Here is a 26444-nt window from a genome sequence, read left to right on the forward strand (position 1 = left end):
CCTCACGTCATTAGCAGTGCGACGGGAAGTCAGGAGGTAGGGAAATCTCGCGAGGTAGGGTAGTATAACGCTACACCGGCACTGTGCTGCTGAGTCCCGGTGTTCCGTTATATTTCCCTGCCCTCATCACTTCCAGGTGCACAACCACTGGGTAGGGAAATTTCGCAGCAGAGTTTAGCTGGCCATCGGCCGACACTGCGCATGCGGCGGCGGGAGCCTCACACGCTGTTAGATAAGAGAACAGTTACGGGTCAGTGCTTTTTCCCTACCCTAACCGCTGGTGAGGCTCCCAGCGCATGCGCAGTGTCGGCCGGTGTCCAGCTAACTCTGCTGTGAAATTTCTCTACCTCGTCATTGTGCGCCTGCGGAACGCGGGCATACAGTTCTGTCGCAGAAACTGCCTGCCGGATCCAGCACAACGTATGCCAGCGGATGGCATTTGTGAGACTGATCAGGATCCTGATCCGGCATTTACTTTTTTCAGTCTTCATGCGCAGACTGGAAGGACAGATTCGGCATTCCGGTATTTTGAATGCCGGATCCGGAACTAATACATTCCTATGGGAAAAAAATGCCGGATACGGCATTCAGGCAAGTGTTCCGTTATTTTGGGCTGGAGATAAAACCGTAGCATGCTGCGGTTTTATCTTTTGCCTGATCAGTCTGAACTGAAGACGTCCTGATCGGATCGCTCTCTATTCAGAATGCATGGAGATATAACTGATCAGTTGTTTTCCGGTATAGAGCCCCTAGGACGGAACTCTAGTGCCGGAAAAGAACAACGCTAGTGTGAAAGTACCTTAAGTTTTCCAGTATTGAGATCTGTCATAGGGGCTCAATACCAGAAAAAAAAAACGCTTCCGTTTTTTCCCTATTTATTGTCAATGGGGACAGAACATAATGCTCCAAAATGCGTTCCGTTTAGGGTACTTTCACACTTGTGTTGTTGGATTCCGGCAGGCATTCACGTTGCCGGATCCGGAAAAAACATTTGAAAATGGAAAGCATTTGTTTCCGTATTTGTTTGACAAATGTATTGAAATAGCGGATCCGTCTCTCCGGTGTCATCCGGAAAAAACTGATCCGGTATTTATTATCTTCACCTTTATAAAGGTCTGCGCATGCGCAGACCGGAGGAACAGATCCGTCACTTTTAATGCCAGATCCAGGACTAACACATTTCAATGGAAATTAATGCTGGATCAGGCATTCCGGCAAGTGTTCCGGGATTTTGGACGGAGAGAAAAATGCAGCATGCTGCGGTATTTTCTCCGTCCAAATACCGTGAAAGGACTGAACTGAAGACGTCCTGATGCATCCTGATCGGATCGCTCTCCATTCAGAATGCATTAGGATAAAACTGATCAGTGTTTTCCGGTATTGAGCCCCTAGGATGGAACTCAATACCGGAAAACTTGTGAAAGTACCCTTAGTTGCGTTCCCAGACCGGAGAGCAAACCGCAACATGTTGTATTTTGCTTTCCGTCCTGGGATGAGGAGCGAGACGGATCCGGCATTACCCCCAATGCAAGTCAATAGGGACGTTTTCTCTGACAATATAAAACGGATCCGTCCCCATTGACTTTCAATGGAGTTAGTGACGGATCCGTTTTTGTAATGTTAAAGATAATACAACCGGGTCCGTTCATAACGGAGGCAGACGGTTGTATTTTCAGTAACGGAAGCGTTTTTGCTGAGCCCTGCCGGATCCGGTAAAACGCTAGTGTGAAAGTAGCCTAAGCCTACTTTCACATCTGCGTTTTAAAATTCCGCTATTGAGATCCGTCATAGGATCTCAATAGTGGAAGAAAACGCTTCAGTATTGTCACTGGGGACGAAACGGAATGCACCAAAATGCGTTCCGTATGGTTGCGTCCCCGTTGCGGACAGAATAACGCTGCAAGCAGCATTTTCTTCTGTCCGCGATGTGGTACGGAGCAAGACGGATTTGTCCTGGCACACAATGTAAGTCAATGGGGACGGATCCGTTTTCTCTGACACAATAGAAAACGGATCCGTTCCCCATGACTTTCAATGGAGTTCATGACGGATCTGTCATGGCTATAGAAGACGTAACACAACCGGATCCGTTCATGACGGATGCATGCGCTTGTATTATTGTAACGGAAGCGTTTTTGCAGATCAATGACGGATCCGTAAAAACGCTGGTGTGACAGTAGGCTACTCGCTTGTAGACACTTAGGGACTGTTCACACGTGTAGGCTGAGCGCAAACGTATTTTAGTACAAGAGCAGACGTCTGAGGCTTACTCTTGGATTTCCGTCATGGGTTTGCGGTAGGAATGGTCCCGGTGTCGTTCGGCAGGGCGGTCACTTTCTACGCAGTATAACCGGCGCGCCACTTATAATTGTGCTGATTTTTTTTTCATGCGCTGATGACAGAAATCAACCATAAAGCTAATATACGGGATCATCGCCAGGTTTAATGTGTGAAATAAACACCGAAATACGTGTCAAACTGGACCCGAGGGAATGGAGCAGAACCGTCCTCCCCGTGTCCATAACATCCAGGAGAGAAGCCATCAAACCGTATTGCGCATTTTCCGATATATATGGACATATCCTCGATCGCTTATGGAGCTGATACCGAGCTTATTTTTCATCTATAACTGTGGCCCCAAGATGCTCAGTAGCGATCGCTTGACTGAGCAATGTCGGACAGATCATCTGGAGGATACGGTTCAGGCTCCGAAATCCCGGTTGTCTGGGATTACACCGCGGCGTTCGTACAGCGGTCATCAGATTTCAAGAAGAAACGATTCATGGAAGAGCTGGGCTGTGGAGGATGCTGTCAATTATAGGCTGTATACTCCTTCGGAGGCAGTTTTTGTTTATGATTGTATTTTACTCATTTTTGGCTAAAAATCATGTTTTCAATTGGGCTTTGTTAATAATATTGAGCCATCAGGTCACAAAGGGTTAACTCTTTCTAGCTGTGTGAATCCTACTCTCACATCTAATAAACCTTCTCTGTAAACTACTACGAGGTCATAAACAATTATTTAAAGGGGTTATCCAACGCCTAAAATGCCCAGGCACATCATACAGGCTATACTTGCCCTGCTCCCCGGTAGTGCCGATCATAACATCCGGGGGGGCAGCCAATAGCGGGCTGCGACGGGAACGAGCCTCCATTGTGTCACCCGCGGTGCTAGGGAGGCTTGTCCCTGTGTCGGCCTGCCAATGGCTGCCATCCCCCCTGTCGCCGGATATTTGGACGCAAGCAAGTGCGGATGTGGTGCGATTTTCACGCACGGTTGCTAGGAGACGATCGGGATGGGGACCCAATCTTTATAATTTTCCCTTATAACATGGTTATAAGGGAAAATAATAGCATTCTGAATACAGAACGCATAGTACAATAGCGCTGGAGGGGTTAAAAATAATAATTTAACTCCCCTTAATCCACTTGCTTGCGCAGCCGGCATCTCTCCTGTCTCTTTCTTTGCTGATTGCAGTCAAAGGACCTGTGGTGACGTCACTCCGGTCATCACATGATCTATCACCATGGTAAAAGATCATGTGACTTCTGTATTCAGAATGCTATTATTTTCCCTTATAACCATGTTATAAGGGAAAATAATACAATCTACACAACACCTAACCCAAACTTCTGTGAAGAAGTTCGGGTTTGGGTACCAAACATGCTGATTTTTCTCACGCGTGTGCAAAACGCATTACAATGTTTTGCACCCGCACCTTTTCCCGCAACGCCCGTGTGAAAGAGGCCTAAGAAGCGTCTAGGCTGCCATGGTAACCGATGGGAGCCCTGCGATTTCACTGCGGGGGCTCCGATTGGAAGGCAGAGGGAGCGGCGTCCATCCAACCTCACAGATGCCTCGATCGCTGTTAAACGTGTCTTCTGAGGGGGTTAAATGACTGGTTTCGACGTCATCGCCGATGCTGACCGTTGCAGCCGGGTGTCTGCTGTATTATATATTCTCTCTGCTTTTCCTAGGCCATTGACCACACGTTCATCGGTCACGTGGTCCAGGAGCAGCTCAGCCCCATAGAAGTGAATGGAGCTGAGTGCGATACTAAGCACAGCCGCTATACAACTGACGGCGCTGCGCATGGTGAGCGCGGAGAAGGCAGCGGCGCCAACAGGAGCTCTGGTGCCTTTGTAAACAGCCGATAGGTGAGGTGTCGGACCCCCAGCAAACAGAGGGGCTGCTGGGGACATGTCCGTATTCAGCTCTGAACCAGGACAACCTGGGTTTTCAGAATAGCTTGCATAATGGCTGTGCTTTTTTGTACAATCATACATGTGAAGGATCAGGTCTTTTTAGTCTTCCTTAAAGGGGTTATCCACCTCCTATAAATGCCCCCAAAAATGCCAGGGCCCCTCATACTGATCATACTTACCCCACTCCCCAGCGCACTCACATCGCCTCTGATGCCGGCATGGCCGCCGCTGCGTCTTCCAACATACAGAGGAAGGCAGGACGCCACAGGGACGAGCCTCCCTGGCAATGCAGGTGATGCTAGCGAACCGAACCCGAAGGTTTTTAACAGTGGAAATACATTTTTGAAGTTATTACCCGATGTCTCGCGAGACTTTGCGAAGTAATAACTCCTGCTCATCAGAGCCAATACATTCTAATACTGTACAGAGCGCTCGCTCCGTACTGTACTGGAACAAAGTATTACGTGAATCGACTTCGGATGTTTCATCTGAAGTTGATTCGCTCGTCCCTAGTGCCAGCCTTTTACGTGTTGTGCTGTGGGAGATGTTGTAGTGCCCCAGTCATGAAGCCTGTGGTCTTCTGGGGGTTGCCTATCATATCCCTGGATAGTGTAAAGACAAATCCTCGGAGCATCAGTTACAAGCGAGCAGCCACGTTGCACTAGAATTTAGCGCTGGTTTATCATACCTTCACCTCAGAATTCTGGTGTCTAAAAGTCACACAAATAGAGCTTTCGCAACTTTTTGCACAGTTGCGCAAAAAACTTGTGCAAAAGTTTGTGATTATTTTTTTTTTGTAATTTTTTTTTGCATTTTACACAGCTATGTTAATGAGTTTAAATTTTATTTTTATTTTTTAAGTGGCAATCTGACTACAGAAGGAGGGCGGAGGAGCTTCTGTAGACATCAGGTAAGACACATTTATCAAACAGCAGGAGACATTAGATAAATGTGGCATAAAGTACACGGCAGACTCAAGCTAAACTGACATTAAAGATCCCCCTCATGATAAATCCCCCCCATGTCTTTTCTTAGCCATACATTCGATAGACACAAACACCAAGACAGCCGTGAGCGCCGACATACCCGTTTATTATAACCGCTGCCTTGAAGCACTGACCAGAGGAGCTAGCTCTCTAATCACAATCCTATTCCAGATCCCTGATGAGCGGTTGGTTATTTTTTCTCAGAGATTTCAGGAACTGATCCTTGTCTTTATTCCCCCAGGATTCCACGTGACGGAAGAGCTCCCGCATCTGCCTCTGAGAGGTCGCCTTGCTGCGCACGGTGTCATAGGCTTCGGTTGTCAGCAGCTTATGCTGATAGAGATCATCCAGGATCGGATCCACCTGTTTCACCCGTCTTATCAGCTCAGCGCGATGTCTGTCCACAAAATGCTCCCCATCTGTAATCAGAAGAGGCTTTGACTCTGATGTCCTCCGAATCTGCCTCCCTGACGTAAAAGCAACTTTCTGAACATCATCTCAGCTGCCGAGATAACAGGTAAAGTGGACGCCTGGTTCTGGTCGTCGGGCTCGGTCTGGGAAACACTGACTGGGGCTCCCCTGACCCAAACTGACTGCATAAGGGCTCATGCACACGACCGTTGTTGTTTTGCGGTCCATTTTCTCACGGATCCGTTGTTACGCATCTGAGTTCTTTTTCTCTCTGATTTAAGTCCTCTTCCGTTCCGTTATTCAACAAAACATATCTGTATGGTTTCCGTATGCGATCCGTTTTTTTTCGGATTAGAAATGGTAACAGTAACTTATTAATCACCAAACACATGAGCAATATGGGCTGGGCGTAGCATTTCTACAGTATGGATCCACAAAATACGGATGTGTTCCGTGTGCGTTTCAGTATTTTTTGCGGACCCATTGACTTGAATAGGGCCTCGGACCGTGTTTTGTGGACGGTAATAGGACATGCACTACTTTTTTACGGAACGGAAATATGGAAACGGAATGCAGACGGAGTACCTTCCGTTGTTTTTGTGGACCCATTGTAGTGAATGGTTCCGCATACGGTCCGCAAAAAAAACCGGAACGGAAGCGGAAAGAAAATACGTTGTGTGCATTAGGCCCTAATAGTGATTTGTGATGCCGTCAGTTCCGGTCTGATCGCTGGTCCGTTGTATACGTCATCAGGTGAGCACAGTACAGCAGATTCTCAATCAGATAGGAACTGACGGCATCATAAATGACTGATGCAGTAGTTCGGGTCAGAGGAGCGGAGCTCGGTCCTGGACTGCGTGCGAATGTATGAACTAGCCTATTCATCCGTCTAAGGCCTCATGCACACGACCGTTGTGTGCATCCGTGTCCGTTGTTCCGTTTTCCGTAATTTTCTGCGGACCAATTGATTTTTAATGGGTCCGTTGAAAACTCTGAGAATGCACCGTTGTTCATCCGCGTCCGTGATCCGTGTTTCCTGACCGTCAAAAACAGACCTGTTTTTTTTTTTTTACGGACAACAGTTCGCGGACCCATTCAAGTCAATGGGTCCGTGAAAAAACACGGATGCACACAAGATTCTCATCCGCGCCCGTGATCCGTAGGCTACTTTCACACTTTCGGATTGCATAAAAGCTTTTTCAGAGCTGGGTTTTCACTTCGTGAAAACTCAGATCCGACAGTATATTCTAACACAGAGGCGTTCCCATGGTGATGGGGACGCTTCAAGTTAGAATATACTGAAAGAACTGTGTACATGACTGCCCCCTGCTGCCGGGCAGCACCCGATCTCTTACAGGGGGCTGTGATCCGCACAATTAACCCCTCAGGTGCCGCACCTGAGGGGTTATTTGTGCGAATTATAGCCCCCTGTAAGAGATCAGGTGCTGCCAGGCAGCAGGGGGCAGACCCCCCTCCCTCCCCAGTTTTTAAATTCATTGGTGGCCAGTGCGGCCCCCCTCCCCTGTATTACATTCATTGGTGGCCAGTGCAACCTCCCCTCTCGCCCCCTCCTAATTAAAATCCCCCCCCCCCCATATACTATGGCCCCAGTTGTGCCCCCATCTTTATATTATGGCCCCAGTTGTGCCCTCATACATATACTATGACCCCAGATGTGTCCCTATACATATATTATGGCCCCAGTTGTGCCCCCACAGATATATTATGGCCCCAGTTGGTGGCAGCGGAGAGCTCCGATCGGAGTCCCAGTTTAATCGCTGGGGCTCCGATCGGTAACCATGGCAACCAGGACGCTACTGCAGTTCTGGCTGCCATGGTTACTTAGCAATTTTAGAAGCATTATACTTACCTGCGCTGTCTGTGGCCGGCCGGTCGCTCCTCCTACTGGTAAGTGAAAGGTCTGTGCGGCGCATTGCTTATTGCTAAATTGCTAAGTAACCATGGCAGCCAGGACTGCAGTAGCGTCCTGGTTGCCATGGTTACCGATCGGAGCCCCAGCGATTAAACTGGGACTCCGATCGGAACTCTCCGCTGCCACCAACTGGGGCCATAATATATCTATGGGGGCACAACTGGGACCGTAATAAATGTATGGGGGCACAACTGGGACCGTAATATATGTATGGGGGCACAACTGGGACCATAATATATGTATGGGGGCACAACTGGGACCATAATATATGTATGGGGGCACAACTGGGGCCATAATATATGTATAGGGACACATCTGGGGTCATAGTATATGTATGAGGGCACAACTGGGGCCATAATATAAAGATGGGGGGCACAACTGGGGCCATAATATATGGGGGGGGGGGATTTTAATTAGGAGGGAGGGAGGGGGGCTGCACTGGCCACCAATGAGTTAAATACAGGGGAGGGAGGGGGGGTCTGCTCCCTGCTGCCTGACAGCACCTGATCTCCTACAGGGGGCTATGATATGCACAATTAACCCCTCAGGGGTTAATTGTGCGGATCACAGCCCCCTGTAAGAGATCGGGTGCTGCCCGGCAGCAGGGGGCAGTCATGTACAGAGTTCTTAGTATATTCTAACTTGAAGCGTCCCATCACCATGGGAACGCCTCTGTGTTAGAATATACTGTCGGATCTGAGTTTTCACGATATAACTCAAATCCGATGGTATATTCTAACATAGAGGCGTTCCCATGGTGATGGGGACGCTTCAAGTTAAAATATACCCTGACTTTACATTGAAAGTCAATGGGGGACGGATCAGTTTGCAATTGCACCATATTGTGTCAACGTCCGTCCCCATTGACTTGCATTGTAAGTCAGGACGGATCCGTTTGGCTCCGCACGGCCAGGCGGACACCAAAACGGACACAACACGGATCCATCACGGACATCTTCACAGAGACATCACTGACCGCCTTTTCATGGATTTAGGGCTTATGCACATGAACGTATTTTGTTTCCGTGTCCGTTCATTATTATTTTTTTGCGGCCTGTACGAGGAATCATTCACTTCAATGGGCCTGCAACAAAAAAAAGATGACTCCGTGTGCGTTCCATTTCCGTATGTCCTCATGGCCATTCTGCAAAAAAGATAGAATATGTCCGTTTTCCGGACAAGGATAGGCATTATTACAATAGATCCACAAAAAAACGGATGCAATATGGATGATCTGTATTTTTTGGCAGATCCGTGTTTTGCGGACCGCACAATACATGCGCTCGTGTGCATGAGCACAGACACGGACATGTGAATGAGGCTTGTAGATTGAAGGCATACAGGTGCCCAATTCTCCATACTCTGTACCCTAGGTACTCACATCTACCAAAGGGGTCCTCAGGACAGGTCATCGATATCGGATCAGCGGTGGTCCGACAGTCCCGCCGATCGGCTGGATGAAGAGAAGGCCGCGCTCCGTGCATTGTTTACCTGCTCGCCGTCGGCATGGCAGCGGTGATCAGTGTAATTACACGAAGTCGCCCCGATCACTGCAATACACTTGACTAGGGAGGAGCGCCCCATTGAAATGAATGAGACGTAATGACACTGATCATGGCTGCCATGTCGAAGGCGATCAGGTAAACAATGAAGCGAAGGGGACGCTGGGACGGAGCGCGGACGTCTCTTCAGCCAGCTGATCGGCGAATGTGCATGAGCCCTGACCCTGTACATACAGGACGATACCGGGTACTGCTGTGTGGCTGGGCGGTGAACACGTATGGTCTGCGGCCACCTACCTGCCATGTCCGGGCGATCCTCCACACACACCAGGCAGCGGTCTATGCTGGGGTTGTAGTATTTCCTGCAGAAACCAGGAAGGGTTATAGATTACAAACTGAAAGTGTCTACGCTGTAAAGTGGCGGGAACATGTATTAACCCTCACACTGCCGGTGTTTATAATATGCAGCTTCTTCCTGAAGGCTGAGAAATGTGGAGACGGAAGGGAGAGCAGGAACAGAGCTGCGTCTGTGAAGTCCGCTGCAGACTGTAAGCGTCCTTTTACGCAAGCAGATAACCCCCGAGACCAGCGCTGAGCGACGCAGGATGGCGTTTACTCTCATGTTCAGAACAATCATTCGCTCCTCCTTCTCGTACAGTTACATCCATGATTTTACGCGGCGGGATGTGTTGCCGGGGTCTTGCGGGACAGCGTCGTCACTCTGTGAAATGTATGGCCCGCAGCCCGAAGTGGATCTTACAGGGACACAAAAAGTGTGAAAACATAAGTATCGTAACCAATAAAATGGGGCATAACATGGCATGTAAAAAAATGAAAATCGGACAGGAGCTCCGTACAGTATTAGAATGTATTGGCTCCGATGAGCCGCAGTCTCATCAGACTTAAGGTAATAACTTCATAAATGTATTTGTACCGTGAAAAAACATTTCCCAAACTCGGGTTCGGTTCCAAGGTACCACTTGGAACGAAGTCTTATGCCAGTCAGCCTCGGATGTTACATCCAAAGTCGATTCGCTCAACCCTAGTGACAATCTCTTTCTGACAACTAGATCCAGCCCAGTACCTTACATGGATCCAGGGATCTCCCCATTCATTGCTCCAGTTGCTTTGTTAGATTTTTTCAAGCTGGCATCTCAGGGGCGTGTACCTTCTCAGGGGGTGTGGCCAGTCTGCTGCAGCTCAGGGGTGTGTACCTTCTCAGGGGGTGTGGCCAGTCTGCTGCAGCTCAGGGGTGTGTACCTTCTCAGTGGGTGTGGCCAGTCTGCTGCAGCTCAGGGGTGTGTACCTTCTCAGGGGGTGTGGCCAGTCTGCTGCAGCTGACGTGTGACTGAGGCATTGCCATACAGATTAAACACCAGGGGGCGCCATTATGCTGAAGTAAAGAGAATATCTCACCACTGGAGCATGTTTGTAACAGAAAGTAAATTACAAAACTCTTCATGTATTTTATGCTGAATTATATTACAATGACATTTAGGGCGGCGCATCCCCTTTAAGGCTGCAGCGCTTTGTTCTTTCGTTTTTCCGATGACAGAACTGTATGAGGCCTTGTTTTATCCGGAGCCGGTTGTATTTTTTCTTTCTACCGCTTTGGGGTACCTCTACTGTATTGTGTCGCTTACAAGAATTTATGGGGTGACTCTGTGAAAAAACGGCAATTCTGCATTGTTGTTGGGGTTTCATTTGGACGCTAAAAATAAGATGTTACTTTTTCTGGGGCTCAATACTATAAGAGATACCTACAAGGACTGAGGGCGCTCCGATGCCATGGTCACTACTGAGACTGCTGGGATTGGAGTTAGGGCTCGTTCACACGAACGTGTGCTGCCCGTTGTCGTATTGCGGACCGCATTTGCAGATCCGCAATACATGGGCGCCGTTCCGTGGCCATTCCGCGTCACGGATGCGGACCCATTCATTTCAATGGGTCCACAAATCCAGAGATGCGGAACGGAAGCACTACAGAGTGCTCTCCGGTGTTCCGTTCCGTGCTTCCGCACCGCAAAAGGATAGAACTTGCTCTTTTTGCGGAACGGAAGGATCGCTGACCCATTCAAGCGAATGGGTCTGCGATCCACATGCGCCTGCCCCACGGACGTTGCCCGTGCATTGCGGAACGCAATTTGCGGTCCACAGCACGGGCTTCACACCTTTGTGTGAATGAGCCCTGACTCTGATCCCGGCGGTGAGAGTGGCCGACCGCCTGAGCCATCATGGCTTTGTGCGATCATGGCGACCTCGCTCAGTGAGAGTTCCCCTTTAATGCTCTTCATTCCGTCGTCATTATTCTCACACCGGCAGCAGAACAATCACTTTTATCGTCCGTAGTATTGAATGCTATTCCCGTGGGAATGTAGGGTAAGTGGGAGACCTGCTCAGACACCCCTCGCCCTCTGTGTACGCAGCATGTCCTAATACACTGCATGGAAATGTCCTCCTCGTAGGGGGTTACGCGACAGGAGCCCATATTCGGGGCGCAGTCACACGGACAGGTTTCCTGATGCAGTTTTGGAAGCCAAAAGCAGGAGCGAGTTAAAAAACGAGAAGTCGTATCCGTCCTTTATACTTTCTCTCCTTTTATGATTCACTACATTAGAAACCTGACTGGTCGTGCCCTCACTAAGCATTCTAAAGAAGCAGAGCTTCACTGTAAAGCATGGAGGAAGAGCAGCAGCCAGAGCCTCTGATAACACAGAGGAATTTCAGACTGCCTCAGATCATGTAGGTAAGGCTCTGTTCACATCATAGCTTCTACAGTGAGGCCACAGTGCCGCGTTAGATCCGTCCCGCATTGCACGGGCACCGACCATGGGGTAGCTGCATGCGGATCACGGACCCATTCACTTGAATGGGGTCCGTGATCCGCATCGCGAAAAGTAGTGCATGCACTCCTTTTTTGGGGTGCGGAGGCATGGTAAGAAACACCACGGAAGCACTCCGTAGTGCTTCCGTGGGGTTCCGATCCGTGCCTCCGCACCGCATCTCCAGGTGTGAATGGGTCCGCATCTGTGATGCAGGGTGCACTGTATATTGCAGACCGCAATACGGCCATGTTCCCTTTTTGCAGCATTATCATCATGTTGCGGTGATGTGAGGGAGATGGCGGTATCATTTATCTTATGCTGGAGGTGTCCACGGTTCATCCGCAGGTTTTTTCTCGTTAGGATGGCGTCACACTTGCAGCTTTTTGAGCCAAATCCAGAAGTGGATAAAAAAACAAAAACGGAAAAGCAGAAGGGAAAGACGAGGCCTCCTCAGACGAGCGATCCGGATTGTGTCCGATCTGTTCAGGAAAAGAACGGATGGGTTTACAGCAAGTTCCGTCAGTTTTGTCTGCAATTGCGTTCAGCGTTTCAGTTTTTTCTGCGCGGGTGCATTCGGTTTTGGATGCATTTTCGTGCGCGTGAAAAAAAACTGAAGAACAACAATCTCCATCTCCTAGCAACCGAAGAACAATCTCCTAGCAACCGAAGAACAATCTCCTAGCAACCATCAGTGAAAAACGCATTGTATCCGGATGAAATCTGTTTTTCACTGAGGCCCCATTCACTTCCATGGAGCCAGAGCTGCGTGAAAAATGCTGAATATAGAATGTGTAGCGATTTTTCCTGAACGCAGAAATGATGCGTGTAAAAGGACGCTCATGGGCACAGAGCCATTGAAGTGACTGGGTCCGGATTCAGTCCGGATGCTGTGTGTTTGCCTCACACATCGCACCCGGACGGCGACTCGCTCGTGTGAAAGAGGCCTGATCGTTCTTCTCCTGGGTCAGGCGGTGACAGAAAATCTAAACGCTGTGATGACAAGACACCTGGGCGTGGCCTCCGCGACGCCGCGTCCATAATCAAAACCTACAATAAATGTTTATTTCTTGGTTTTATTATAGAAAAGACAGAATCATCAAGGACGAGGACTCTGAACGGGTGAGGAGCCATATTGTTCTCAGCTGCATGACACTGATCCCAGGAGCTTACGCTCTAACCACTGTCCTTGAGGCTTTACTTTGCTTCAAGATCCCTGATGAGCGGAGAGTTATGTTTTCTCAGAGATTTCAGGAACTGATCCTTGTCTTCGTTTCCCCAGGATTCCACATTACGGAAGAGCTCCCGCATCTGCTCCGAAGAGGTCGCCCTGCTGCGCACGGTCTCATAGGCTTCACGTGTTAGTAGTCGTCCATAGAGGTCATCTATGATCGGAGCCACCAGAACCACCCGTGATATCAGTGCAGCGCGATGCCGATCCACAAAATGCTCCATGTCTGTAATTAGAACATACGACGTGAGTGATATCCTATGAAACATCCGCATACATCACAGCATGTGCACGCCCCTCCATGGAGAGGTCACCTGTCCTCTACATGTCCTCTACATGTCTCCTATATGTCCTCTATATGTCTCCTATATGTCCCCTACATGTCCTCTACATGTCCTCTACGTGTCCTCTATATGTCCTCTACATGTCCTCTATATGTACTCTATATGTACTCTACGTGTCCTCTACATGTCCTCTACGTGTCTCCTATATGTCCTCTACATGTCCTCTACATGTCCCCTACATGTCCTCTACATGTCCTCTATATGTCCTCTACGTGTCCTCTACGTGTCCTCTACGTGTCTTCTACGTGTCCTCTACGTGTCCTCTATATGTCCTCTACATGTCCTCTACATGTCCTCTACATGTCCTCTATATGTCCTCTACATGTCCCCTACATGTCCTCTACATGTCCTCTACGTGTCCTCTATATGTCCCCTACATGTCCTCTATATGTCCTCTACATGTCCCCTACATGTCCTCTACATGTCTCCTATATGTCCTCTATATGTCCTCTATATGTCCCTTACATGTCCCCTCTACATGTCCTCTACATGTCCTCTATATGTCCCCTACATGTCCTCTACATGTCCTCTATATGTCCTCTACATGTCCTCTATATGTCCTCTACATGTCCTCTATATGTCCCCTACATGTCCTCTACATGTCCTCTACATGTCCCCTACATGTCCTCTACATGTCCTCTATATATCCCCTACATGTCCCTACATGTCCCCTATATGTCCTCTACATGTCCTCTACATGTCCCCTACATGTCCCCTACATGTCCCCTCTACATGTCCTCTATATGTCCCCTACATGTCCTCTATATATCCCCTACATGTCCCCTACATGTCCCCTACATGTCCCCTACATGTCCTCTACATGTCCCTACATGTCCCCTACATGTCCCCTACATGTCCCTACATGTCCCCTACATGTCCCCTACATGTCCTCTATATATCCCCTACATGTCCCCTACATGTCCCCTACATGTCCCTACATGTCCCCTACATGTCCCCTACATGTCCTCTACATGTCACCTACATGTCCCCTACATGTCCTCTACATGTCCCCTACATGTCCCCTACATGTCCCCTATATGTCCTCTACATGTCCCCTACATGTCCCCTACATGTCCCCTCTACATGTCCTCTATATGTCCCCTACATGTCCTCTATATATCCCCTACATGTCCCCTACATGTCCCCTACATGTCCTCTACATGTCCCTACATGTCCCCTACATGTCCCCTACATGTCCTCTATATATCCCCTACATGTCCCCTACATGTCCTCTACATGTCCCTACATGTCCCCTACATGTCCCCTCTACATGTCCTCTATATGTCCCCTACATGTCCTCTACATGTCCTCTATATGTCCCCTACATGTCCCCTACATGTCCTCTACATGTCCCTACATGTCCCCTACATGTCCCCTACATGTGGCTGCAGCTTTAGTGCTTTCTAGCCTTCTTCTTGGAAAGAGATCTAGACGGACCCTCGGGTTTCTTCTCCCCCTCTCGTACATCATTCTCACCACTAGTTACAGATGGGTCAGGGAGAACCCGAGGAGCCCCGTAGGAGAGGCAGCGCCCGTACGATAGAGATGATCGGCGGGCGTGCCAGGAATCGGGTCCCCCCTGATCTGGGTGACCGATCCTGAGAGATGTTGGTGCATTTCTCAGTGACACCCCTGGAAGCGTGGCCTGCAGGCTCCATAACTACTCCACCATCGAGCACTATGGGTTATAGCAGGGATGCCCAACCCGCAGCCCTCCAGCTTTTGCAAAACTACAACTCCCAGCATGCCTGGACAGCCTACAGCTATTAGGGCATGCTGGGAGTTGTAGTTTTGCAACAGCTGGAGGGCCGCAGGTTGAGTGTCGCTGGGTTACAGGATCACAGCCCTGGGGGCGGCCACATCCAGTGGTCTCCAGGTCCATATTTCGTGAGACATGGACTGAAGCCGTGCACACTGTGGGGAGGATGTCCGTGTGCGGACTGCGGTGCACATGGATAGGACATGTGGCGGTCTGAATGAGGTCTTATTACATTGTATTTGCTCTCTGTCTATATTTACCCATTGGATTATACTGAGGATTCGGGACACATTCTAAGGAGCCTCCGGGCCTCTGCTCAACTCTGGATGTGGCTCCCTGACCTGCCCCCGAGCTGGGCCCCCGGACGGCACCGCCATTCACTGGAAAGACATAGAACAGAAGCAGCAAGGTCAGTCCAGGCTTCACACACTGCCACGGAGGAAGCTGTGGTGTTACATAGGACTGCAGGTGACATCTACTGCACGATCTGTACTCAGAGAACTATCACTGTGTTATCTGTGGTGTTACATAGGACTGCAGGAGACATCTACTACATTATCTGTACTCAGTTATCACTGTGTTATCTGTGGTGTTACATAGGACTGCAGGTGAGATCTAATACATTATCTGTACTCAGAGAGTTACCACTGTGTTATCTGTGGTGTTACATAGGACTGCAGGTGACATCTACTACATTATCTGTACTCAGTTATCACTGTGTTATCTGTGGTGTTACATAGGACTGCAGGTGGAATCTACTACACGATCTGTACTCAGTTATCACTGTGTTATCTGTGGTGTTACATAGGACTGCAGGTGACATCTACTACATTATCTGTACTCAGTTATCACTGTGTTATCTGTGGTGTTACATAGGACTGCAGGTGACATCTACTACATTATCTGTACTCAGTTATCACTGTGTTATCTGTGGTGTTACATAGGACTGCAGGTGACATCTACTACACGATCTGTACTCAGTTATCACTGTGTTATCTGTGGTGTTACATAGGACTGCAGGTGACATCTACTACATGATCTGTACTCAGTTATCACTGTGTTATCTGTGGTGTTACATAGGACTGCAGGTGACATCTACTACATGATCTGTACTCAGTTATCACTGTGTTATCTGTGGTGTTACATAGGACTGCAGGTGGAATCTACTACACTGATCTGTACTCAGTTATCACTGTGTTATCTGTGGTGTTACATAGGACTGCAGGTGACATCTACTACATGATCTGTACTCAGTTATCACTGTGTTATCTGTGGTGTTACATAGGACTGCAGGTGACATCTACTACACGATCTGTACTCAGTTATCACTGTGTTATCTGTGGTGTTACATAGGACTGCAGGTGACATCTACTACATGATCTGTACTCAGTTATCACTGTGTTATCTGTGGTGTTACATAGGACTGCAGGTGACATCTACTACATATCTGTACTCAGTTATCACTGTGTTATCTGTGGTGTTACATAGGACTGCAGGTGACATCTACTACACGATCTGTACTCAGTTATCACTGTGTTATCTGTGGTGTTACATAGGACTGCAGGTGACATCTACTACATTATCTGTACTCAGTTATCACTGTGTTATCTGTGGTGTACATAGGATCTGCAGGTGACATCTACTACATGATCTGTACTCGTTATCACTGTGTTATCTGTGGTGTTACATAGGACTGCAGGTGAATCTACTACATTATCTGTACTCAGTTATCACTGTGTTATCTGTGGGTGTTACATAGGACTGCAGGTGACATCTACTACATTATCTGTACTCAGTTATCCCTGTGTTATCTGTGGTGTTACATAGGACTGCAGGTGACACTCTACTACCCGATCTGTACTCAGTTATCACTGTGTTATCTTGTGGTGTTAATAGGACTGCAGGTGGACATCTACTACATTATCTGTACTCAGAGAGTTATCCACTGTGTTATCTGTGGTGTTACATAGGACTGCAGGTGACATCTACTACACTTAATCTGTACTCAGTTATCACTGTGTTATCTGTGGTGTTACATAGGACTGCAGGTGACATCTACTACATTATCTGTACTCAGAGAGTTATCACTGTGTTATCTGTGGTGTTACATAGGGACTGCAGGTGACATCTACTACATTATCTGTACTAGAGAGTTATCACTGTGTTATCTGTGGTGTTACATAGGACTGCAGGTGACATCTACTACACTATCTGTACTCAGTTATCACTGTGTTATCTGTGGTGTTACATAGGACTGCAGGTGACATCTACTACATTATCTGTACTCAGAGAGTTATCACTGTGTTATCTGTGGTGTTACATAGGACTGCAGGTGACATCTACTACATTATCTGTACTCAGTTATCACTGTGTTATCTGTGGTGTTACATAGGACTGCAGGTGACATCTACTACACGATCTGTACTCAGTTATCACTGTGTTATCTGTGGTGTTACATAGGACTGCAGGTGACATCTACTACACGATCTGTACTCAGTTATCACTGTGTTATCTGTGGTGTTACATAGGACTGCAGGTGACATCTACTACATTATCTGTACTTAGAGAGTTATCACTGTGTTATCTGTGGTGTTACATAGGACTGCAGGTGACATCTACTACATTATCTGTACTCAGAAGTTATCACTGTGTTATCTGTGGTGTTACATAGGACTGCAGGTGACATCTACTACAGATCTGTACTCAGTTATCACTGTGTTATCTGTGGTGTTACATAGGACTGCAGGAGACATCTACTACACGATCTGTACTCAGTTATCACTGTGTTATCTGTGGTGTTACATAGGACTGCAGGAGACATCTACTACACGATCTGTACTCAGAGAACTATCACTGTGTTATCTGTGGTGTTACATAGGACTGCAGGTGACATCTACTACATGATCTGTACTCAGAGAGATATCACTGTGTTATCTGTGGTGTTACATAGGACTGCAGGTGACATCTACTACATTATCTGTACTCAGTTATCACTGTGTTATCTGTGGTGTTACATAGGACTGCAGGTGACATCTACTACATGATCTGTACTCAGTTATCACTGTGTTATCTGTGGTGTTACATAGGACTGCAGGTGACATCTACTACATGATCTGTACTCAGAGATTATCACTGTGTTATCTGTGGTGTTACATAGGACTGCAGGTGACATCTACTACATTATCTGTACTCAGAGAGTTATCACTGTGTTATCTGTGGTGTTACATAGGACTGCAGGTGACATCTACTACATTATCTGTACTCAGAGAGTTATCACTGTGTTATCTGTGGTGTTACATAGGACTGCAGGTGACATCTACTACATTATCTGTACTCAGAGATTATCACTGTGTTATCTGTGGTGTTACATAGGACTGCAGGTGACATCTACTACATTATCTGTACTCAGAGTTATCACTGTGTTATCTGTGGTGTTACATAGGACTGCAGGTGACATCTACTACATTATCTGTACTCAGAGAGTTATCACTGTGTTATCTGTGGTGTTACATAGGACTGCAGGTGACATCTACTACATTATCTGTACTCAGAGTTATCACTGTGTTATCTGTGGTGTTACATAGGACTGCAGGTGACATCTACTACATGATCTGTACTCAGTTATCACTGTGTTATCTGTGGTGTTACATAGGACTGCAGGTGACATCTACTACATGATCTGTACTCAGTTATCACTGTGTTATCTGTGGTGTTACATAGGACTGCAGGTGACATCTACTACACTATCTGTACTCAGAGAGCTATCACTGTGTTATCTGTGGTGTTACATAGGACTGCAGGTGACATCTACTACATGATCTGTACTCAGAATTATCACTGTGTTATCTGTGGTGTTACATAGGACTGCAGGTGACATCTACTACATTATCTGTACTCAGAGAGTATCACTGTGTTATCTGTGGTGTTACATAGGACTGCAGGTGAATCTACTAATATCTCGTACTCAGAGAGTTATCACTGTGTCTAATCGTGGTGTTACATAGGACTGCAGGTGACATCTACTACATTATCTGTACTCAGAGAGTTATCACTGTGTTATCTGTGGTGTTACATAGGACTGCAGGTGACATCTACTACATATCTGTACTCAGAGAGTTATCACTGTGTTATCTGTGGTGTTACATAGGACTGCAGGTGACATCTACTACATTATCTGTACTCAGAGTTATCACTGTGTTATCTGTGGTGTTACATAGGACTGCAGGTGACATCTACTACATTATCTGTACTCAGAGAGTTATCACTGTGTTATCTGTGGTGTTACATAGGACTGCAGGTGACATCTACTACATTATCTGTACACAGAGTTATCCCTGTGTTATCTGTGGTGTTACATAGGACTGCAGGTGACATCTACTACATTATCTGTACTCAGAGTTATCCCTGTGTTATCTGTGGTGTTACATAGGACTGCAGGTGACATCTACTACATTATCTGTACACAGAGTTATCCCTGTGTTATCTGTGGTGTTACATAGGACTGCAGGTGAATCTACTACATTATCTGTACTCAGAGAGTTATCACTGTGTTATCTGTGGTGTTACATAGGACTGCAGGTGACATCTACTACATTATCTGTACTCAGAGACTTATCACTGTGTTATCTGTGGTGTTACATAGGACTGCAGGTGAGATCTAATACATTATCTGTACTCAGAGAGTTACCACTGTGTTATCTGTGGTGTTACATAGGACTGCAGGTGAGATCTAATACATTATCTGTACTCAGAGAGTTACCACTGTGTTATCTGTGGTGTTACATAGGACTGCAGGTGACATCTACTACATTATCTGTACTCAGTTATCACTGTGTTATCTGTGGTGTTACATAGGACTGCAGGTGACATCTACTACATGATCTGTACTCAGTTATCACTGTGTTATCTATGGTGTTACATAGGACTGCAGATGACATCTACTACATGATCTGTACTCAGTTATCACTGTGTTATCTGTGGTGTTACATAGGACTGCAGGTGACATCTACTACATGATCTGTGCTCAGTTATCACTGTGTTATCTGTGGTGTTACATAGGACTGCAGGTGACATCTACTACACGATCTGTACTCAGAGAACTATCACTGTGTTATCTGTGGTGTTACATAGGACTGCAGGTGACATCTACTACATGATCTGTACTCAGTTATCACTGTGTTATCTGTGGTGTTACATAGGACTGCAGGTAACACTACTACATTATCTGTACTCAGAGAGCTATCACTGTGTTATCTGTAGTGTTACATAGGACTGCAGGTGGAATCTACTATATCATCTGTACTCAGAGTTATCACTGTGCTATCTGTGGTGTTACATAGGACTGCAGGTGACATCTACTACATTATCTGTACTCAGAGAGCTATCACTTTGTTATCTGTGGTGTTACATAGGACTGCAGATGATATCTAATATATCATCTTTACTCAGAGAGTTACCACTGTGTTATCTGTGGTGTTACATAGGACTGCAGGTAACATCTACTACATTATCTGTACTCAGAGTTATCACTGTGTTATCTGTGGTGTTACATAGGACTGCAGGTGACATCTACTACATTATCTGTACTCAGAGAGTTATCACTGTGTTATCTGTGGTGTTACATAGGACTGCAGGTGACATCTACTACATTATCTGTACTCAGAGTTACCACTGTGTTATCTGTGGTGTTACATAGGACTGCAGGTGACATCTACATTATCTGTACTCAGAGAGTTACCACTGTGTTATCTGTGGTGTTACATAGGACTGCAGGTGACATCTACTACATTATCTGTACTCAGAGACTTATCACTGTGTTATCTGTGGTGTTACATAGGACTGCAGGTGAGATCTAATACATTATCTGTACTCAGAGAGTTACCACTGTGTTATCTGTGGTGTTACATAGGACTGCAGGTGAGATCTAATACATTATCTGTACTCAGAGAGTTACCACTGTGTTATCTGTGGTGTTACATAGGACTGCAGGTGAGATCTAATACATTATCTGTACTCAGAGAGTTACCACTGTGTTATCTGTGGTGTTACATAGGACTGCAGGTGACATCTACTACACGATCTGTACTCAGTTATCACTGTGTTATCTGTGGTGTTACATAGGACTGCAGGTGACATCTACTACATTATCTGTACTCAGAGAGTTATTACTGTGTTATCTGTGGTGTTACATAGGACTGCAGATGACATCTACTACATGATCTGTACTCAGTTATCACTGTGTTATCTGTGGTGTTACATAGGACTGCAGGTGACATCTACACGATCTGTACTCAGAGAACTATCACTGTGTTATCTGTGGTGTTACATGGGACTGCAGGTGACATCTACTACATTATCTGTACTCAGAGAACTATCACTGTGTTATCTGTGGTGTTACATAGGACTGCAGGTGACATCTACTACATTATCTGTACTCAGAGAACTATCACTGTGTTATCTGTGGTGTTACATAGGACTGCAGGTGACATCTACTACACGATCTGTACTCAGAGTCATCACTGTGTTATCTGTGGTGTTACATAGGACTGCAGGTGACATCTACTACATTATCTGTACTCAGTTATCACTGTGTTATCTGTGGTGTTACATAGGACTGCAGGGACCCCTGGTCTGGTGTTATGTCCCGTTGCAGTGACAGCTGATTGTATTCTTGCTGGACTTTCCCGCTCTTACCCGTCTTGACGCCGTTCCTGAGCTCCTCAGCCTCCGTCTTCTCTTCTATGGCTTCTAGAACGGCCAGGGAGACCTCGATCCCATAGAAATCCTTGTAGTATCTTCTGATCAGATCAGCCACGTCCTCGGGGTCGGCTTCCTCCAGCTTACCTTTGGGGATCCTGCTGAATCCTTCCTTGATTTCCCAGTCATTTAACTTGTTCTTGAACTTCTTAAATGATTTTTTTTCCAGGTTCTCCAGAGCCTGGACCAGGACGTCTCTCACCGTCTTCCCCATGTCCCCCTAAGTAGTGGCCCCCAAGGTGGTCTCGTCCCTCGGCAGCTGGAATTGAAACTGAAAGTAAGAGAGGGTTTTTGTTTTGCACTATTTCCTGCAGCAGAGAGGCCGGGCTGTATGGGGTTAATTTACAGAACCCGCGGCACAGTCCATAGGATAGGGCTGTTTTACTGCCGGCCACTCCCTAAGTGTGTGACTTCCTGGAAATGATACCGGGCGGGTTTACACTGCACATGTAACTGTATTTATATGCAGCGATCTCCTCCACAGTATGAAGACTCGAGGGGGCGGCTGTAATTGCTCGTCCTCAAGGAGCTGCACTGTTTCTATTGGAGTCCGTGCACGAACGACAGGATCACCCGATGAACGAGCGTTTTGCTCATTCTTAGGGTGAATGGCGGCACATTTAGACGGACAGATTGTCGGGAATTACTGTTTGCAAGAGCTTTCAGTCACGATAACCTGCCAGACAATCGGGCCACCTAAATCCACCTTAAAGGGCTTTTAATATTGATCGGATAGGTCATCAATATCAGATCAGATACCAGACACCCCCACCCCGATCAGCTGTAGGAGGAGACAGCGCACGCAGTGTGCACGCGCCGTCTCCCGTCTCTCTTCCTCTCTGCTGCTGTGGTCTATGGTCTTTGTCGGTGAACAGGACGAGAGGTGGCACGTGCACACTGCGTGCCCCGTCTCCTCATACAGCTGATTGGTGGGGATGCTGGGTGTCGGACCCCCTGAGGATAGGTCATCAATATCAGATCAGATACCAGACACCCCACCCCGATCAGCTGTAGGAGGAGACAGCGCACGCAGTGTGCACGTGCCGTCTCCCGTCTCTCTTCCTGTCTGCTGCTGTGGTCTATGGTCTTAGTCGGTGAACAGGACGAGAGGTGGCACGTGCACACTGCGCGCCCCGTCTCCTCATACAGCTGATTGGTAGGGATGCTGGGTGTCGGACCCCCTGAGGATAGGTCATCAATATCAGATACCAGACACCCCACCCCGATCAGCTGCAGGAGGAGACAGCGCACGCAGTGTGCACGTGCCGTCTCCCGTCTCTCTTCCTCTCTGCTGCTGTGGTCTATGGTCTTAGTCGGTAAACAGGACGAGAGGTGGCACGTGCACACTGCGCGCCCCGTCTCCTCATACAGCTGATTGGTAGGGATGCTGGGTGTCGGACCCCCTGAGGATAGGTCATCAATATCAGATACCAGACACCCCACCCCGATCAGCTGCAGGAGGAGACAGCGCACGCAGTGTGCACGCGCCGTCTCCCGTCTCTCTTCCTCTCTGCTGCTGTGGTCTATGGTCTTTGTCGGTGAACAGGACGAGAGGTGGCACGTGCACACTGCGCGCCCCGTCTCCTCATACAGCTGATTGGTGGGGATACTGGGTGTCGGACCCCCTGAGGATAGGTCATCAATAGTAAAAGCCTGGAGAACCCCTTTAAGAAACGCTTCTCTTCCGCAGTAGGGCCGCCTACATCTGCGGCTCCACAGCCACTGGGAAGTTCTCTTTACAAATCCTCCGAATTGAACGAATTGTGTTAATAATTGACCTGAAAGCTGAGTGCGCTCACACAGATTCCTGGCCGATCAGACCGGTCTCAGTCAGCCCTCGACACCCAGGTTGGAGCCAGTCCTATTCCCTATAATGCAGTCGTCTTTCAGATGCTGCCACCTTTGTCATTTACAGACGCAGAACAGATTTGTTTCCTGGCAGATGAGACAGATTGCAGTCACATTAGATAGCTGACTGTCTTCCAGCAGATTGCTACCTCTCGGGGCCCCTCCACATACTGGACTCTGTAGAGCAGGCATGCTCAACCTGCGGCCCTCCAGCTGTTGTAAAACTACAACTCCCACAATGCCCTGCTGTAGGCTGTTCGGGCATTCTGGGAGTTGTAGTTTTGCTGGAGCAGAGCTTATCAGCATACCTGGTATCTTTCATGAGGAAGGAATTGTTGCGCAATAACGGGCAGGAGGTGAGGCGTAACGCTCTGAGGCGGTTACTGTGATTGCAGCGGGATCAGACTAATACATCATCTCCATAGATGATTGCAGCGTCCCACTAGTGTACGTGGGCACTGCAAAAGCTTGTTATGTCATATGTTATATCATCTATTTCATTCTTGTATGGAATCCCTGTTACCAGGCTGTTAGGTGCACTACACACATTCCACCACTAGATGGGGGTAGCATCACAGAATATATAGCACAGTTCAGGCCTAGTCAGGGGAGTTGGTGAGAGGAAGCAGGAGGAGATGGAGTGAGGAGCAAGGGGGAAGGAGAGGACCCCTCTCCTCTCAGCTCTCTCTTGGGCTCCATGGCCCAGAGGAGCCAATTTATGGTCTCAGTGTCAAGCCAGGAAAATAGGCAGAGGTGAAGTCTTCATTCTACCGTTTAGGCTACTTTCACACCTGCGTTCGGTGCAGAACGGATCCGTTTGCATTATTCTTAAAAAAAAGACAAAGTCAAAACAGATCCGTCTTGACTTACATTGATAGTCAATGAGGGACGGATCCGTTTTCAATTGCACCATATTGTGTCAGTGAAAACGGATCCGTCCCCATTGACTTACATTGTAAGTCAGGACGGATCTGTTAGGCTCTGCATCGTCAGGTGGACACCAAAACGCTGCAAGCAGCACTTTGGTGTCCGCCTCAAAAGCGGAACGGAGACCAAACGCAGCCAAACTGATGCATTCTGAACGGATCCTTATCCATTCAGAATGCATAGGGGCTGAACTGATCCGTTTTGGGCTGCTTGTGAGAGCCCTGAAACGGATCTCACAAGAGGACCCAGAAACGCCAGTGTGAAAGTAGCCTTACTCTTCCGGAGTGCCAAGTGGATTTTACGTCATTTATTGTGGAAAGACAAAGGAAGGACAATAGCCATTATTCTAGGCTCTAGGCGCCTTTGTATCTAGGTGAAGGTTTATTAGCTTCCGACCGTTACTTCAAGGACAGACAAGCATCTGTTGCGTCACTTGTGTGTAGAAGACAAGGACTTGAACTACCTTTACTGAGACTGAAGCGAGGCAAAGAGCTGAATACCAGTGAGTACACGACCTCCTTGTATAGCCTGACATATAGCCACATGTACAGCCTGTTACTGGGATATATCACATCCAACCTGCATGTTTATAACGGGATGTGAAATTGCTGTCAAGATCCTGGTTACAGTAAAGTTCTGAGTTGGATTCAAACCCTGCCTCATTCTTCTATCTCCATACTACTACCACTCTCATGATTTTGCACCATCAAGGTGCTGGCGTCACGACATTACATAAGTCAGGGGCCCAGCCGCACAAGCACCCAGAAACCCAATCACCATCAAGGGCACCTCGATCACCCCCTGGCCGGTGTCCCCTGTAATAGAGTGGGCCCCGGAGAATCCAGCGCTGTTCTCCCCTTCACTGCACTGCCGGCCCAGGGAGGCTTTGACTAACTGTGAATACCCGATGAACTGTTGCAGCCGTCGGCCCACCGTGAACCTCGCGTGTTCTCCCCTGCGGACCGACAGCGATGCATGATGATTGGGCGGAACGCAGAATGTGTCTATAAAGTCTATCCTGGAAGAAGAAAGGTGTTACAGGGGAGAGAAATGAATGATCCCCCCTCCGAGTCCTGGTGGACCCTCCACACCTCAGATAGATCCTCTGGCTGCAGTAAAGACCTGAGAGATGAGGAATCTTCTCTGTACGGGGTCAGGGGAAGGGTCTGGAACCATGGTGAAATCACCCATCCAGAGAGCACATCCCTGTTTGAAATGATAAACTCTTTATTTCATTTATGCAGTAATATAGCGCTGACATATTCCGCAGCGCCGTACAGACATTAACATCACACAGTCCCCAGAGGGGCTCCCAACCTAACTTCCCTATCACAGTCTAAGGAGTGTGGGAGGAAACCGGAGAACCCGGAGGAAACCCACGCAAACATGCGGAGAACATACAGACTCCATGCATTCAAACCTAGGACCCCAGCGCTGCAAGGCACCAGTGCTAACCTCTGAGCCACCGCTTACCACTGAGCCACCGCTAACCTCTGAGCCACCGCTAACCTCTGAGCCACCGCTAACCTCTGAGCCACCGCTTACCACTGAGCCACCGCTAACCTCTGAGCCACCGCTAACCTCTGAGCCACCGCTAACCACTGAGCCACCGCTAACCACTGAGCCACCGCTGACCTCTGAGCCACCGCTAACCTCTGAGCCACCACTGAGCCACCGCTAACCTCTGAGCCACCGCTTACCAGTGAGCCACCGCTAACC

At 47.8% G+C, this 26444-nt stretch overlaps 2 protein-coding genes across 2 annotated transcripts in view; both read right to left on the reverse strand.

Annotated features, from left to right (window-relative positions):
* The window catches only part of LOC122944600, a 565582-nt gene that overhangs the window by 349421 nt on the left and 189717 nt on the right, over positions 1-26444 (reverse strand). The gene's annotated exons all lie outside the window — the stretch shown is intronic.
* LOC122945548 (apoptosis-associated speck-like protein containing a CARD) lies at positions 5249-22367 on the reverse strand. The gene is made up of 5 exons (XM_044304612.1): positions 21888-22367; positions 15455-15574; positions 13062-13317; positions 9336-9400; positions 5249-5611 (listed from the first exon to the last, which is right to left on the reverse strand). The coding sequence occupies exons 1-5, from the start codon at positions 22162-22164 to the stop codon at positions 5355-5357; spliced, it is 975 nt and encodes a 324-aa protein (XP_044160547.1). The 5' UTR covers positions 22165-22367; the 3' UTR covers positions 5249-5354.

This window comes from Bufo gargarizans, chromosome 8 (assembly GCF_014858855.1).
Source record: "Bufo gargarizans isolate SCDJY-AF-19 chromosome 8, ASM1485885v1, whole genome shotgun sequence".
Taxonomy (NCBI): Eukaryota; Metazoa; Chordata; class Amphibia; order Anura; family Bufonidae; genus Bufo; species Bufo gargarizans.

Bases quoted from the DNA above. Each gene is read 5' to 3' on its own strand.
- LOC122945548 (XM_044304612.1), bottom strand. From the start codon at position 22,164: ATGGGGAAGACGGTGAGAGACGTCCTGGTCCAGGCTCTGGAGAACCTG. The intron at 9,401-13,061 runs GTAAAGCCTCAA...TGGTTTCTGCAG, and splicing joins ATCAGGGATCTTGAAGCAAA to GAAATACTACAACCCCAGCA. The intron at 5,612-9,335 runs GTAGGTGGCCGC...TTCTGATTACAG, and splicing joins GGATCGCCCGGACATGGCAG to ATGGGGAGCATTTTGTGGAC.